This window comes from Thamnophis sirtalis, unplaced genomic scaffold (assembly GCF_051295495.1).
Source record: "Thamnophis sirtalis isolate CommonGarterSnake01/CBP01778 unplaced genomic scaffold, rThaSir2_p1.2 scaffold_7, whole genome shotgun sequence".
Classification (NCBI taxonomy): domain Eukaryota; kingdom Metazoa; phylum Chordata; class Lepidosauria; order Squamata; family Natricidae; genus Thamnophis; species Thamnophis sirtalis.
This window is the reverse complement of record NW_028261387.1, coordinates 56,764,115-56,781,489: the sequence shown is the minus strand read 5'-3', so window position 1 is coordinate 56,781,489 and position 17,375 is coordinate 56,764,115. Positions and strand designations below refer to the sequence as shown.

The following is a 17,375-nucleotide window of genomic DNA, read 5'->3' as shown; positions in this document are numbered from 1 at the left end:
TTGTGAGAGCCCCCCGGTCTAGGTAGGGCCGCAACTGGCGGACCAGGCGAACCTGGGCAAATGCCCCCCTGGTCACAGCTGACAGCTGGTGATCGAAAGTCAGCTGTGGGTCCAGGAGGACTCCTAAGTTGCGGACCCTATCTGAGGGGTATAAAATTTGACCCCCCAGCCTAAGCGTTGGTATATTAGCCAAATTATTGGGGGGGAAACACAACAGCCACTCGGTCTTATCCGGGTTGAGTACCAGTTTGTTAGCACTCATCCAGTTCCTAACGGCCTCCAAACCCTGGTTCATCACGTCCACCGCTTCATTGAGTTGGCACGGGGCGGACAGATACAATTGAAGAAAGAGAAGACAAAGAAACAATGAAAAAATCAAGTTCTATTACATTATTTGAATGGACTAAAGATTAAGATGATTAGAAGTGGAAAAAAAACAATATTACATTAGTTTATTTGATGAAGATTAAAAGACACTTTATATATTTCTTTTCTTTTTCTTTACTCATATTGTTTTATATTTTTATTTTCCTTTTTCTGTACCTTCTATTCTTTTTTGTTATTTAGTTTGCATTAAATGTAATTAAAATTGTACTTAATATCTTTAATAAAATTACTATAAACATTTCTAACTAATTTTTTGAAATAATTTTAAAACTTTGAACATTTTTAAAAATGTACTTTTTAAGCCAAATGTTTAATTCTAGATGTGTCAAGTGCCTCCTATCAGTCCAAGCCAGAAGGTATCTTGAACTTATTCCTCTCTATGTGAGAAATCTACATAAGGAATTGATTCAAAACTATTAAACTCAGCACTGTGTTATAAACTTTTTTGCTCTAATTTTCGCTTTACGTCATGTTTTGTTCTGAATGTAGATTAAGTGAAACAATCATCTGGATGAAGTTTAACAGCATACAAAATATTTATCATTAACCTGAGTTTTTCTAAGATATCCCATTTACCTATGTTGTCCTGTTCCAGAATATAAATATCTATATTGCAATAATTGACAGTCTTAAATCCCAAGACACAGAACTGGATTTGGGGTCTATAGTGAATCTCAAGATCAGTTCGATAATAAAATGTCTGCAAGAAAATAAACAAGTTCAGAGAGCACCAAGCACCCAGCACCCTATAGTTCAAACCTGAACTACAAATATTCTCGTCTATAGGTTGTATTAATGTTTTTTTTAGAACTTGGTAAATTTAAGTTCTGAAGACTTCAATTCCCACACAGTTGCCAAGTTTGAAAACTCTAACTCGCATTTCAGAAAAGAAAAATGCAGAGGCAGTGAACAGACAGATTGTGATTAATCTTGGTTTAGATTGTCCACATTAAAAGATTTCCGAATGAAATAATCCATGAGTTCTGGAGCCCAGTCTCGAAAAAGTGTAGGGATCTTTGTAAGCATATATTTATAATAAATCTCCCGCTGACGCAGGATGCCTCCTTTAATGATTTCTAATGCACATTCTTCTTTTGGAGCAGGTGGAATAGGGTATATACCAGATACCGCTTTCATGGCAGATTCTAAGAGTAGAAAAATGTTAGTTAGAAAGTATTCACTGCTGAGGAAATCATCTTGTACTGAATTGTTCTTACATCCCCCACCTCAATTTAATAAGACATTCTCAAATATATTCTACTTCGAGTAAACAGATAAGAAATTATAATTTGGTAATCCAACAAATACATCCCCTACCCCCACCCCCATGTGAGATTCCTTGTTTTTCCAAATAATGTTTCATGAATTTTGTGGATTATGTCAGGTGGGTTCCAGATTCTTTTACTGCCAGTTTGCTGAGGGATGCACTTGATGCATGGTATGTGTGCATGCACAGTATTAAAAAAATTGCTTCTGCGCAGAAGGAAAAAACAAGATGGCGCCGCCTATGGTGCCGCCAATAAAACTAGTTTGGATGCGTGAGTGGCCAAGTTACTACCTTCTCAGCTGAACTGGTCTGAACTGGTAGAAACCCAGCTCTGGGTTATGTCTAATGTATCCTTCCACTTCCTGCAAAACAAGCCCAAGCAACAGCAGTTCTATGAAGAGTTGTGCAAATGTTATCTAAGTATTGGACTTTCAAAGTTAAGAACAGGATTTCTAGAGTTCTAGAAATGATGGAAGGAGAAAAACACATGTTTATTTTCTGCTAGATAATTATCAATTCAAATTTGCATGCATCTCTGTGAAAGAATAAAAAGTTAATTGTGCATTAGTAATGATTTCACACTATATATGTTGCATGCAGTAAAATGTAAAATGCAATGAATTATATTGGTCCATTTTCAATGATGTTTAGTCACCAAAATATTTCACAATAGAAATATGTCATGCTTATAATCAAGGTTGAAAACATGATCTTAGAAATTGTCCTCCCGCCCCTCAGGATTCACTCAGTGAACTGATTTAAACATTGTGTTTAGGGCTCTACAGTGTGATTAGCCCAGTAATTGCCATCCTTGATAATGCCCAATATGCTAAAGATTCATTATTTGGAAACCTAAGGGAGGGAATTTTCAATTCAAATATTTCTTTTATGAAATTCCCAGCCTGTTCACTATGACTGATAGCAAGTTATGTGAGCTCTAAGCACTTGTCAAAGTTACATGTCATTTTTTGTACAATATCCACGTAGTATATTTCTAGGTTTTAATTATATAATCTTGTATACTTTGTTAATATGTGTTGTTAGATTCTTAGGATTATTTTTTTTAATAAACAGACAAGGAAGGGAGGGAGGGAGATAAGATGTAGATTTCGGTAGCAATTACTAAAACAGATACAGGCACCTCAACTTCTGACCACAATTGAGCCCAAAATTTATTTGCTAAGCAAGTCAGTTGTTAAGTAAATTTGCCTGATTTTAATACCTTTCTTGCCACAATTGTTAAGCAAATCACTGCAGTTTTTAAGGTTTTTAACTGAGTCTGGCTTCCCCATTGACTTTTGATCCCCACAAAAGGGGATCACACGATCCCAGGATACTGTAATTGTCATAAATATGAGTCAGTTGCCAATTTTGTCAGTTGAATTTTGATTGTATGACCATGGATATGCTACAACGTCCGTAAGTGTGAAAATGGTCATAAGTCACTTTTTTCACTGTTGTTGTAATTTCGAACAGTCACTAGATGAATGAAGTCAAGAGGTTTGACTGTACATACACAACAGTTACAGTATGTAAATCTATAAATCATTTAAGAGGCTCATTTATAAAAGATGTATCTAAGGGAGAAAAGTTTAGGAATGCATCCATATAAACATGCCTAGAAAGTTATGAAATATAAATGAATGTAATTTTTGTTAATGTTAAAAAAATGTTAGAAGAGCTAAATGGGCTGAAATAATCACTACTGCAGATACCTCTATGGATTTATATATTATGTATTGTTAAATATTGGATTTATACTGTATATTCTTCAATTCAACATAACTGAAAGTCTCAGACTACAGAAAAACTAGATTATGATATACAGAAAATGCAAAGGAGGATGTATTATATTTGGCTGATAAAGCTAACTGTTTTTGCTAAAATGATTCTTCATCATTAAAATGAAAGCTTACATGTTCTTTTCTTAATCAGTTAACAGACCTTATTTATGAGGCCTTCCAAGATATGATATACTTTTGTAATGGGACTAATCCTTATTTGGGAGCTAAGGGAAAATTTTTAAAAAATGAACTTATATTTAATGACTTTATAATCTATGATGATTTGCCAATGTTGTGCTCTTCATAATGCCTAGGGTCCTGGGAGTTCTAGTGTCAACAGGTTTATAGGGAGTCAGTTAGTACTTTAAGAGTAATTCATAATAATTTTGAATTCTAAGAAATGTTATCGTCTAAGCTTGGCCAGCATCAGCCTGACAAGTCCAGAACCTAAAAAAAATCAGATGTGGAAATGAGAATTGTACCTGTGTTGATGAGTCCAAGGATGCAGAGTGTGATGGAAACATTGATGTTCTGCATAACAAATTCTTGCCTCAAAGAGTTGAAAAATCCCTCTAGTGCAAACTTTGTTGCAGAATAAGGAACAGTCCATGGGAAGCCAATTTTGCCTAGAAATCCCACAATTAGAATCATACATTTAATTTACACTATGCCATGAAGAATAACATTAGTTATGTATGAGATACATTTTTCCCCTCACTGATACTATTTATGAACTCAACATTTATCAACTGCTTCCAAAAACTCTAATTGCAGCCTGAATTATCAAAAGAATGAATTTTGGCTCTAGCAGTGGGCCTCCCCATATACATCAGCACCATCATTAACTCTGCTATGGCCTTTAAACCTTATCCACACAATAAATTAAATGCAGCCCTTGGCCATCCAAATGTTACCCAGCTTATTTGTCATGAAAGCAACTCCTCCTAAATTGTGAGAAGTGGCCATTATTAAAACATTTCAGCACACAGAGGACCTTTCTTCTAAATAAATATTGGTTGATTGTTTTCGTTCTTGTTTTCCTCATAGTTTCAAGCTTCCAAAAATATTTTTAAATCACTGTATTTGATCATAAATGCTTCATGATGAGATTATATAAAAAGTATATACCCATTATAATAAATATGTCAATATTTTAAAATAGAATATAACACAAACAATAATTTTCCAGAAGTTTTTTTTTAAATGTAGAGCTTTGTAATTTATCTGACAGGTTTGCAGCACAGAAACCCTGCTGGGCTCTTAGGAGCCAAATACTTAAATGTCCTTATTGGTTGGGAGTCAATAATACTGAACAATGTAGCATAGTTCTTTAGAATACAGTAAAATAAAAGATAATTTACTTAGCAATGGTGACAATTGACACAAAGACTGTGGAAGCCTTTATGCTTGCTACTATATTTTGTGAAGTTATTTACAACAGGTATTTAGAAAAGAAATATACACATCATAATCCTAGTATTTACTCCATGCCAGGTTTCCTGCTAAGTCTCCTCCCAGAGACTATCACTTCTAGTTCTGCTTTCTCCACCCTTCACTTTGCCTCCCCTTACCCACATTTTTAGGCTTATGAAAAAGAAATATAAAGAGATTGGTGGGTTGGATTTACTGTATTGTGCTCAGCATGGATTGACTTTCTCTTGGATCTGCTCTGTTGATCCTGAACACATGAACATTTACTGCTTCTCTGTTTGGGGAAGAATTTCTCTCAGGGTCTTCTTCTCAGTTCTTCCCCAGAGACCAGGGCTTCACCAAAGACCAATTCCCTCCTTGCATGAAGCTGCCACATCCCTTGCCCCCAAGTTTTCCCTTGCCTTCTTCCAAGGAAGCCACCTATGGGCTTTTCTTCTCCTTGGACCAGGAATTACCAATTGCATCGGATGCTAATATAATTTGAACTTTTCTCTCCATTCACTGTTTTGCAGTCTTTTTCTTTCCTTCCTTTTTTCTTCTTTCTTCATTCTTTAATCAGACTAGCAGCACATTCCCCAGATGGTGTCTTTCCCCAGACCTCTACTTCCCAGCTCCTATATACAAGGTTGGATTAATGAAACTGCTGTCTCTTCATCTTCCCACAACAGCCTTGGCTAGCAACCTTGTGACAGCTACCATTCAAACCCAGAATTGTGTTTCTTCTCCCCTTTTCTCACTTCACTTGCTGATTCACACCAGTCATGCTAGGCCATTAAAATTTTGAATGATCATTTAGCAACTGGCAATTAGTCAAGGATAACCTATATTTTAAAACATGTAGATATTAGCACATATTAACATTACATTCAATTGTTTCTTGTGTTTCTTGTGAATGGGGAAGAATATATGGATTTTTTTTAAAATAAATTGAGAAGTGAATAATTTGAGTGAGAATTGCTCAGCTTATTGTCAGTTTGCAGCCAGTACAAAGAACCAATCTTTAAAATCAAATTTCAACATAAATTCTATTCAAAATAAACAGGAAATTCATCCTTCTATACTGGGATAAATAAAAAGGTAATTTATTGCTTTTTTCTTCCTAAAACTCACTTTTGATTCCTTATCTAGCGATGCCCCAAATTCATATGTGACACAGCCAACTTTCCTTGAGACATTATTTTCTTAAATATATTGAACTGAGATGCAAAGAAAACATTTCCTTTCCATTTCTGACTTTTATTTCTTTAGGCAACTTAGTAACAAACTCTGAAGAACACCAGACACTTGAGTATGGATCTGCCAACAGAATATATCTAACATATTATAAAAAATAATATATGCTAGAATCTTTTTTGTGAAAAAAATTCTAACTTTTATTATGGTTCAAGAACAAGCACCTGTAGAAGCTTCAGAAATCATTTCTTCCTCTAATATGAAATATCTCAACTGCAAAAATGCATTAAAATTGTGATTTGATCACCTCATAGAATAATTATGCATATTAGAAAAGGAAGGTGGGATACATATAAACTGTAGTCATTTAAGCTTGCAGACATATGAGTATAACAGTCAAATCATAAGTAATTCTAATAACAGGAAAATCAATAACATTTGTAATAGCTTTAAGATTCTGAGATCGTTGTACTCATGAATTAATGCTCACCTGCCAAAGATGAAACAACTACTATGCTTCCTCCACTGCTCTTAAGCATGGGAAGAGCTGAAACTGACATCGTTGCATAGCTTAGGAAATTGATGTTCAGAAGTTTTTGCACATCTTCAATGTCCCTATTGAAATAATGGAAGTAGGACTTGCCAATGTGATTCAGAATCAGCATATCTAGACCTCCTGTAAAGGAAAGATAAAATATCTGGTTATACTAGGTTTGCAGATAAAGGCAAAATATCATTGTGATCAAATATTTTGGCTGCAGTATTGGGCAACTACATACTTTGATCTGGTCTTTACTTTATATTAGAAGATTTCAGGACAAAGTTCCAGTTAATTCCTCATACTTTTCTGCAATTATATTACTTATTTGGTAATCCTAAATTATTGTGATATTTATTTATAAAGCAGTTCTTGAGCATATGCTATACAAAAAAACAAAGAGATAGTGACCATTCCTTAAAACAGGGGTCCTTAACCTCCAGTCCATGGATTGGAATTAGTCCATGGCATGCCAGCAACTGGGCCGCACAAACAAGTGAAGCCCCTTTCATGGGATGTAGGCAGCATGCTAAACCATGCCCCCTCAGTCTGAGGAAAAACCTTTCTGCATGGAACCTGCAGAAAGGTTCCCAAAAACTTGGTGGCCCCTGTCATAAATAATATATGAATCACACAAATACATAGTTGAGAGGTCCTATTAGAATGGAAATAAACCAATACATGAATGGTTCATCTAACAACACTTGAAACTCACCTGAGGGTCACCAGGGAAAATAAAATATTCAAGTAGTAGAGGGGAAAGCAAAACATTTTCCTTCTAGGAAGCTGTGAAGGATTAGGGCTGAGAACAAATTTGGAGGATTGTTTTCTCAGATTTAGTATGAAAAAGGACTTATCAATATTTATACAAGTTTCCTTATGACATAGTGGGAATTCCAGTATAACATTAATAGAATTTAGTCCATACATTTAGTCCATGGGAGCGTAGGAAAGCAGTTGCAGATGTTAGATTTTTTTTAATTTTCTATTTCTGACAATGTAATGATCTCCAAGATTGTTATTGCACTAAATCTAGCTTCTCTACTCTATCATAGCGTAATGATAGTGTACTAGAATTCAACAATGCTCAAGATGAGATGTTGATTTATGAACTTTGTATCATTGAAAAAGGGAAAGTTGTGATTGGGGGCATAGACAAGGAAAATAAATTAACTTGAGATTGCTTCTAGCTAGGAAGATCCATGGTTCAGGTGAGTCTGTCAGCCAAAGCAGAAGTTACCAAATCACAAAAGCTTCTATGAAATTAATTGTACATTTTAGCAACTGAGGGCATTCAGGTTAATTTAATGCTAGAAAGATTGAAGGTCTTGTTTCAAGCTTTACTGAGAAACAAAAGCAAATGTATGTTATATTTTAATATAATAACTAAAATAAAATGTAAATTTAACAAACCTAGTAAACTAGAAATCAAAAACCTGCCCTAGTGGTATTAATTTTTAAGAAAAAATATTCCATGCTTATCTCTTAAATATCTTTCCCTCCAGAAGATCCAAAGCCTCAAGAAATGACATGATCTATAATAAAGGGTTGGGATCAATAAAAGTCTGGTGATAATTGGTCAATTATTTTATTTCCCATTCACATAGTAAGGTGTACTGTTGACAATAGTTTTAAAATTAGTTAAGGGTTAAAATGCTAAAAGAAATGGCAACTTAAGCATGCATGCTATAAATAAATATGTGTAAATTTTTACTTCTGGGGTGGGCAAAGTAAGATATTTTAGGGAAATAAAGCTTCCCACCATTTCTCTCATTATATTAAAATCTGATATTCAAATCGATTTAAGGGCAGATAAAGGGTAGTACTTGTTAACACACATCATTATTATTTTTTCTTTTTATGACCCTGTAATCGCTTAATTCAAAGTAGAGTTGGGTGGCTGAATGGGGCTGAATATATATTGGCTGTATGCCCTTCCTGACACCTACACAGAGTTTGCAGCTGATATTTTCTCTTTGCACCCTGTGAGAGAAACATCTGCCTCTAACTCTCAACCTTCTGAGTGGGAAGCAAGTGTCTTCACCACTAGGCCACCTCACTGCTCTACTAACACACATTATTAACTTATAGAATTCGCAAGACACATTGCTGCATTGTTCCAAGTGCTTAAGAAGAATTTTGCCAGTCTACTGATACCTTTAGATGTTGAGAAGATGAGAAAGAGAATAGAAAGATTCTAGCAACTTTGAAAGAAAGATGCTGTCCTGCCTCTGAGATAGTGGTAGAAAGAGAACAGGAGTACACACACATCCCTTCCCAAGTCCATGGACCAGGAAGAATTAAGAGCAGAAGAACTTAAGCATGTGTTTGTGATAAAAAGTGCAGAGATGCAATCTAGAAACAACAGTGCTGTTATGTAGTTATACAACATGCTGGGCAGTGTAGCTTTCAACTTGAAATAAGGAAGTATTGAACAAGCCATGAAAGGGGGTTGGGAGTTGCTGAAAAGATTACACAATCCTGAAAAAGAGAAAAGTGTGAGAAGGAAACTCAGAATATATCTGAGGTTTTTTTTTTGGGGGGGGGGAGAACAGAGAAACAGGCTTTCAAGATTCTGTTACTCTACTTTAATACAATAAAGAACATCAGGGAATCCTGGCTATGCCAGCTTCTTCACCTGACCCACCTTAAATTGCTGCCATCAGTTTTGAAAGCCTGTCCAAATTTATCTCACCCTTATGGTCATCATAAAAAAGATTTTATTTTACAACTTGGAACAGACTTAACTTCATCTGTTAATTGGACATATACCTATGTCTTGGATTTGATTGTGTCAATTCCTATTTCTAGCTAGCGTACTGATGCTTACTTAGCTGGAATATACTAGGGTTTTGGAGTTGGAGGGAGCACTGAAAAGACAAAGGCAAGGAGGATAGCTCATTCAATAGTTATTAATCATGATGAACCACTAAATGTAAATTACAGAAGGTGACTGTCTTCACATTCTAATCCCTAGCTCTGGGCTTTTGGAAGCATCTAATTAGTTAGACATAGGATACTGGAACCATCTCATGTTCTAATAAGGTCAACATACCCCATAATTCCTCTGCTTTCTTCACCACTGCTTGAGCAAAGTTCATATCTTCCATACTGCCATTAATGTACCTGGCAGATGCTGCACCCAACTCTAAACAATGAGCAACCACCTAATAAAGCAAACAGAAAAGTAAAATTAGTAGATATTCCTCTTTAAAACTCTTTGCACTCAAATTTATTAAATCAAATACCAGTATCTGCAAAGAAGCAACTGAACAATCCAATTTATGAGAATATTTTAAGAGCACATTTTAAATGTACTTATTGGATCAACATTATCAGTGGGGAATTTCCACTAGAAAAACCACCTCATTAACAATTTCAGCTGATAGCATTTTCAGCTTTTTGATGTACAATCCCATTCTCCCACCAAAAAACATTTTAAATATTGCATTTGCAGCACTTCTTTTGGTAGTCATGCTAGATTTATAATTCTAAAAAAGTCATTTGAAACCATGGAACGTTACTCCAGTAACCATATTCTGTAAATATCTGACATATTTTCCCTTAAATTCAGGTACAATAAAAAAATAAACTAGTTATATGTAATATTGAATTGATGATGTATTGATCTTTGTTACAAAGAGGTTGGTATTCCAAAATAAATTGTTATTGGCTAAATATACTAAAGATTTGAACTTAGTGACTAATTTCAAAGTCTCACCTGGAAATGTTCCACTTTTCATTGACACAGGTTTCTTAGAAAGCCCAGCAAAACCTGTGCATTTTCTGATAGACATGGAGGATTGGATAGATTTTATCTGAAAGTCTGCTTGCATTGCTTTAACTAAAGCCAATAGTCAACAGTGAGTTGAAGAAAAATATTTTTTCTTTAGATGTTCAGATTCTCTCTCTCTCTCTTTCTTTTGTTTCTTTGTCTCAGTCTCTCTATGTGTCTGTGTCTATCTACTGAGATCAGCAGTGATCATGCAAGGGAGAGACAATATGTTTTCCATTAAACAATCTCCTCCTCCTACTTCTGTCTTTACTATAACTTTATTAAGACTCATATATCTTTGCCAGAAATTCTTTATTTCTCAGTGCTTTTACTTTCACCCACCCTATTGAGTCATGTTTTTAAAATCTCAGCCTTCCCCAAGTTCATGTACTCTCAATGGATTGACTGGGAATTATGAAATTTCAAATACAACAGATTGGATGGAGGAGAGAGAGAGATCTCCATCCAATGTGTTGGATTTGAACTTCTATAATTCCCAGTCAATCCATTGAGAGTGCATGAATTTGGGGAAGGCTAAGAAAACATGACTGAATAGGATGGGCGAAAGTAATAGCACTGAGAAATAAAGAATTTCTGGCAAAGATATATGAGTCTTAATAAAGTTATAGTGTGTGTGTATGTATGTATGTATGTATATATATATATATATATATATATATATATATATATATATATATATATATATATATATATATATATATATATATATATATATATATATATATATATATATATATATATATATATATATACTTAAAGTCACAACCCCTGGTATGCCCAAGTATGGGAGGAAGGTCACACTTCCACTCTCTGTCATTAGGCTCGTCACAAGAGACCATACAGACAGAAACCCAATATTTTTTACTGTTGCCTTTTTTGTTACATTTGTTATATTTATGCTGATAAATAAATAAAGGGAGACTAGTATAGATCTATTTCAAGCTATTTAGCTCTCATCAAAATCTCATCAAATCTTGGGTATGGCTAGCTGATGAGAGCTAAATAGCTTGAAATAGATCTATACTAGTCTCCCTTTATTTATTTATCAGCATAAATATAACATATATATATATATATATATATATATATATATATATATATATATATATATATATATATATATATATATATATATATATATATATATATATATATATATATATAATGTTTTCTGAGGTTTTTGCGGGTGTTTGTATGTATGTCTTTGGTTATTCGGGTTTTCTCCCACATAAATTTGGAAGTGTCTTGGCGAAGATCAGATCAACTCCATAGCCAAGACACTCATCTCCACAACTGAACGCTTAGCTGATGAACAACACCTAACAACTGAACTACACACTCTCACTAACGTACTGACATCCAATGGATTCCAAAGAAATAAGATTACCAACCTAATCCAAAAAGAAACCGCCACTAAAATCCAAGACAGAGAACAAGAAATCAGAAAAGCCCTCCTCCCATACATAAAAGGCACCACAGACAAAATCAGCAAAATCCTCCACAAACACAACATCAAGATGGCATTCTGCACAAACCAAAAAATATCCACCATCCTAAGAAACCCCAAAGACAAAATTGAGTTAGAAAATCAAGGGGTATATGAAATCCCATGCACCACCTGCCGCTCCACATACATTGGACAAACCAACAGAAGAATAAGTGCACGCATTGAACGCAGTCAGAAAAGAGGAACCAACTTCTTTCCTGGTCCAACACCTTAAAACCACAGGACATGAAATTGACTTTAAAAAGACCAGAACTATCGCAAAAGCTGAACCCTTTAACAATAGAATAATCAGAGAAGTCATCGAGATAGAAAAGTTCTAGATAGAGTTCCAAACATGAGGAATGACACCAGACCCACACTCACGAGAGCCACACAGGATGTCACCACCACACATCCATGCAGAAAGCAGGCTCAAACCCACACTGATGATGAGGCACGACCAAGTACCAGAAGCCAAACCGCAGCTGCATCATTAGCCACTTTAGACCCCTCCATTCCATACATGAAGCAGACTGACACCCACCATGAAGACCTGGCACAGCCACAAACACGAAGCCAAACCACAGCAACGCAGCTCACCACCTCAAATCCCCCGGCAACCTAGACTAAGCCGAGCACAACCCCCTCAACCAATCAGAACACACCTCCACCCAATCACAACACAGCCAAGCTCCCACCCAATCAGCTCCCATCCCCACTGGCAGTTAAAAGGAAGAAACAGCTGCGATCTCACATTGCTCCTAGAAGCACAAAGCTGAGCAAACCAGCCTGAAGATGACGAATGAGACTTCATTGAAACGTCGCCAAGAAACTTTCAAATTTATTCAGGAGAAAACCCGAATAACCGTGTGTGTATGTGTGTGTGTGTGTGTGTGTGTGTGTGTGTGTATATATATATATATATATATATACACACATACATACATACATACATACATATACATACATATACATACATACATACATACATACATACATATACACACACACATACATACCTACATACACACACACACACACACACACACACACACATACATACATACATATATCGAGAATATTTGCAAAGGGCTGAGAAGTCTTGAATGAATATCTACTACATGTCCCTTCTTTGTGCCAAAATAAAGTGCCATACAATACAATCTAGTCCTGAATCAATGGAAAATACTGGCCTCTTTGCCACTCACTATGTAGATTCTATGGCTCTGATTCACATTGTGCTGCCCTGTACAAAGATATACAACAATTGATAAGCAAAGAGACAGGCTGAATTCTCTGACTTCCATTGGTCTTCCTCTTCAGCATGTCACTACCTGGAAGCATATCTACCTATCATAGAAGGAATACTGCCATAGGAATAGGATAGGTCTGACTGTTTGAGTCATCAATCACGTCTAGCCACTTTCCTGTGCCTCGTCTGCTATATCTCAAGTTCATAAATAAATTAATAAAGTTAAAAACAAGACAGATCTGAATCATAAAGGAATATGAATCATGAGCAGTACTTTGGACTATGATGTATCTTCCCATCCTTTCCTTTCTTCATAAAGTAACAAATGCCAACTTCTAGATTTCATAGGAATGTCATGGTTACAGCTGGAAAAATGTTGATAGAACATGTTCATCTCAAAAATATGTATACATAAGGACACAGGCTAACTCTAAGCATGCTCCAACTTATTTTAGTTGATGCTGCAACCTCTCTCTGTCTCTAGAGGGCAGTGGCAAAAAACAAATGCTTTGCAAAATATTGTGTGTAGATGTGTATACTCAGTCTATGATCTCAAATCAAACATATGGTAACAGTTTTAGAGATAGCCTGGGCTTGTAGTTCTGAACTTAATTTTGAGTTTGCCTTCAGGTATACTTTTTTAGATATTCTGGTCAGGTTTTTTTCTTCCAGAAAGGCAGATAAGCAGTATGCTGTCCAGATAGGTAGTATCTGGCATATATATGGAACGAGAATGTTTGCAAAGCATTGGGAAGTTTTGAATGAATATCTATTCCATGTTCAAAAACTAATTCAGGTCCCTTCTTTGTACCAAAATAAAGTGTCGTCCACCTACTGTAATCTTGAATCAGCAGGAAAGGATACATTTTTCAGAAGATATCCACTACATTTTTATCAGGTGCATGGCTGGACATACAATCACACAGACACACATACTTAAATATGTGCAAACATACTCACATGCTGCTGATAATAAACTATAAAACCAGGGATCCACAATTTAAAATTTTAAATCTCTCCCAAATATTAATGTTTAATCATCCTCCCTCCCTTCTTATGATTATGCGCCTCCCTCCCTCTCCCTCTCCCTCTCTCTCTCTGTCTCCCTCTCCCTCCCTCCCTCTCCCTCCCTCCCTATCCCTCCCTCCCTCTCCCTCCCTCCCTCTCCCCCCTCTCTCATATGTTTGTGACTTTATCCATTTGACCAGCCCATTGGACTATGCTGTCATGCCTGCTTTCTAAAATCATAGGGAGAGATCAAATGGCATTTCACCACAGGCAGAGAAGGAATAGCATCAGAGATCTTGCTCTGACTCTCCATATTAGATGAAGCAGTTATCTTTCCTTATCCCTGGGATTTGAAGGTATAATACAGTCTGACGCCATTAATCAGCCAAAGAAGGAAAAATGTCATTAAGAGTCACCTATGAATGGTGGCAGTTATCTCCTTGCTTCTTTCTGGTTTGAAGAATTAATTTTCATTCTCAGTTTGAGGGAGAGTGTTCTTTGTCTCTCTCTTAACCCTTTCAGTGTATGAGAGCTTGTGAGTGTAATTATATAGTGGAATAAATGAATATTTAATATTTACTTGCTGGAGCCGGGCTTCTGTCCGTGCAGTAATCAGGATATGAGAACCCATCTGTGCTAGGTGGTATGCTATCTGCTCACCAATTCCAGTGCTAGCCCCGGTAACAATCACTCTCTTCTCTTTCAACATTTCTAGAGAATAAGATGCAAGAATCACATTTTATAAAGCTGACATTAAATAGGTTCCCATTCCCCCAATAAACACATAACATTAAAGATTATAAGAGGATAACCAGCAATTCCAGCCTTCATCAGTTATTAGTCATAACAGTACAATGCACAAGAAAGCAGCAGAAACAAGAATTACTAGCATTCCAAAGGAGCATAAAATAACACCAAAATAATTTTTACTCCCCCACTCTGTCTTTCTCTCTTTCCCGCAATATAATTAGGCATTAGTTTTAACCCATTTCGTGCATTTCAGGTTCAAAAGCTGTTAAAACTATCATACAAGTATTTTTTTCCCTTGTTTTTCAGGAACTTTTCACAAGCAAAAATCCCTTTTGAACAGATAGAATATCAAAATCCTTCAAAGAACAAAAACAACCCTCCCACCCCGATATTTCCCAACTTACCTGCTTGCTGGGGAAAAAAAACCTACTTGCCTGTGGCAAGTATGGCTTGTAGAAGCTTCTAAGTAAAGCCATTCATGACCAAGGCAAGATTCATTTTAGGCTCTGAACCAGTTTGTGTGTTTTTAAAAGCAAGGGTCCTTTCTTTTCTCCTGCCTCTCCTTTTAATTCAAAAATACCTTTACTTCAAATAACTTACCAGGTTTAAACTCTTCCTTTCCTGAATAAAAATAAATGGCCAAGACCATTCCTACTAAAGGAATCAAAATCTTTTGCCGCAGATTCATCCCACTGTAGTCAGAAAATAATCATGCATGAAAAGCAGAGGGTTAAAAAAAAAGGAAAAAGAGCAGGAACAATGTTAATGCTGCAAAAAACTGCTAGTGTGGAGAAAGTAACTTTCCTAACAATCCAGCTCTCAGACAATTTCAGGGCATTAAGGCCAATGGTTGCATCATTGCAAGCCTCCTAATTTTTTGTCGACTGATAAACTGACTAAATGACAGCATAACTATGGATTCTAGCTGTTGCATTTTCTGTCCTTTAGTTTGCATAACACCCTGAAAGAGGTGTGTCTTTACTGAAAAGCTTCAAATTTCAACTCAGAGACAACCCTAAACTGCCAATTCCAGGTAGGCTCTTGCTTTGCCTTTCTTTGTTTCTTAAAATCATTTCTTTTCGAGACACAAACTCCACTTGAAGCAGGAGGTTCTCGTACAAAAAGGATTATGTCCGTTGCTCCCCAATGTTTGCAGAATACATACAACACAGAAGCTGAGCATAATACATGAAGAATATACAACAGTTTGATGAAAACGAATTGAGACACATGCTGCTTTGTGAATTTAGATCAGTTTCGAATATCTGTGCCAAGTTGTCCTACCTACAGTACTTGGCAATGAGTATCTAAAAATGCTAGGTGCTTACCATATTAACATGTTCCATAGTCTTTCTAATATGCTTGTTTGTTTGTTTCCCTTAACTAATAAGGATTTTAACTGCTAAACTGGTTTTGCTTATGGAAAATTTTTAAGACAGAGCTATGTTAATATGGTATGCCATGGTATTCATGGCAGAGTGCTGGAGAAATCAATTCGAAACAAGGACATCCACAGTAAAACAAGGCATTGGCTTCAAAATTGTGGAAGCCTATCTCTTTATAATATGAGTCACATGTACTGTATGCTTGTGAAAAAGACTGGGACTTTGATTGCTCAGCTATATCTTCAAAGACCATCACTGCAGATGTCTCTGATCAAAAATGCCACAAATGAATGCAACCTCAACTCTTACATCTTTTTCCATTTCTAAGTCAAAGTGCCAAGTATCCTCACTTGAGCTGGCAGAAAATTATACTAACATGATCTTTGCTGACCTCCATTTTGCCGATTCCTATCATCTCTCGCCTGACTTCTTCCAAGGAAATGGCTGGCAAGGCTTAATGGGTTTTATAACTCTTGAGGCTCTCACTGGATGGTATCAGAACTGTTTTAAAACCAGTTCAGTCAAGCACAACTTTAAATTGTTTCTGTCGATGGTTGAGGAAGAAATGGAGATTATACCATGGAATCACAGCAGAAAGAAAGTGGCTGCAAAGGCTTGATGGGGCTGTGGTTACATACAATTGGAGATATGCCTATAGTTGAGAGAAATGGCTGGTTTGGTTATGAGTAACTACTGAAGGAAAGAAAATATTCCTTTATTATTTAAAACTTAATCAAGCTACAGAACCTACTACAAGATGTATTACACCTGGCAACTATAGTCATATCTTGTGATGGTGGTAATGTGGATCACCATGTGATCTGAATTGTTTTTCTGACCTTTTTTTGCAGTGGTCATTAAGTGACTACCGTGTCACTGATTGTGACAGAGAATGCCACAGTAGTTAAGCAACTGTCATGATTGTTAAGCAAACCCATTATTCACTATTGCCAGTTTTTGCCAGAAACTGGAGGTAAATGCCAGTTTCTGGCAAAACCATAAATCACAGACATGTGATTGCAACGTTAAATGTGACTGGTTGCTGAGTGTTCAAAATGCAGTCATGTGACCATGGGTGTGTGTGCGACATCAGAACTTCAAAACCAGGTCTAAGTCCC

General features: G+C 36.1%; 1 protein-coding gene across 1 annotated transcript; it reads right to left on the bottom strand.

Moving 5' to 3' along the window:
• Positions 1-587: 587 nt before the first annotated feature.
• HSD11B1 (hydroxysteroid 11-beta dehydrogenase 1) lies at positions 588-15,799 on the bottom strand. Its single transcript, XM_014054425.2, has 6 exons — positions 15,473-15,799; positions 14,703-14,833; positions 9,636-9,747; positions 6,533-6,718; positions 3,921-4,064; positions 588-1,532 (listed from the first exon to the last, which is right to left on the bottom strand). Exons 1-6 carry the CDS (start codon positions 15,558-15,560, stop codon positions 1,312-1,314), a joined length of 882 nt encoding a protein of 293 aa, XP_013909900.2. The 5' UTR covers positions 15,561-15,799; the 3' UTR covers positions 588-1,311.
• Between the last annotated feature and the right edge of the window lie 1,576 nt (positions 15,800-17,375).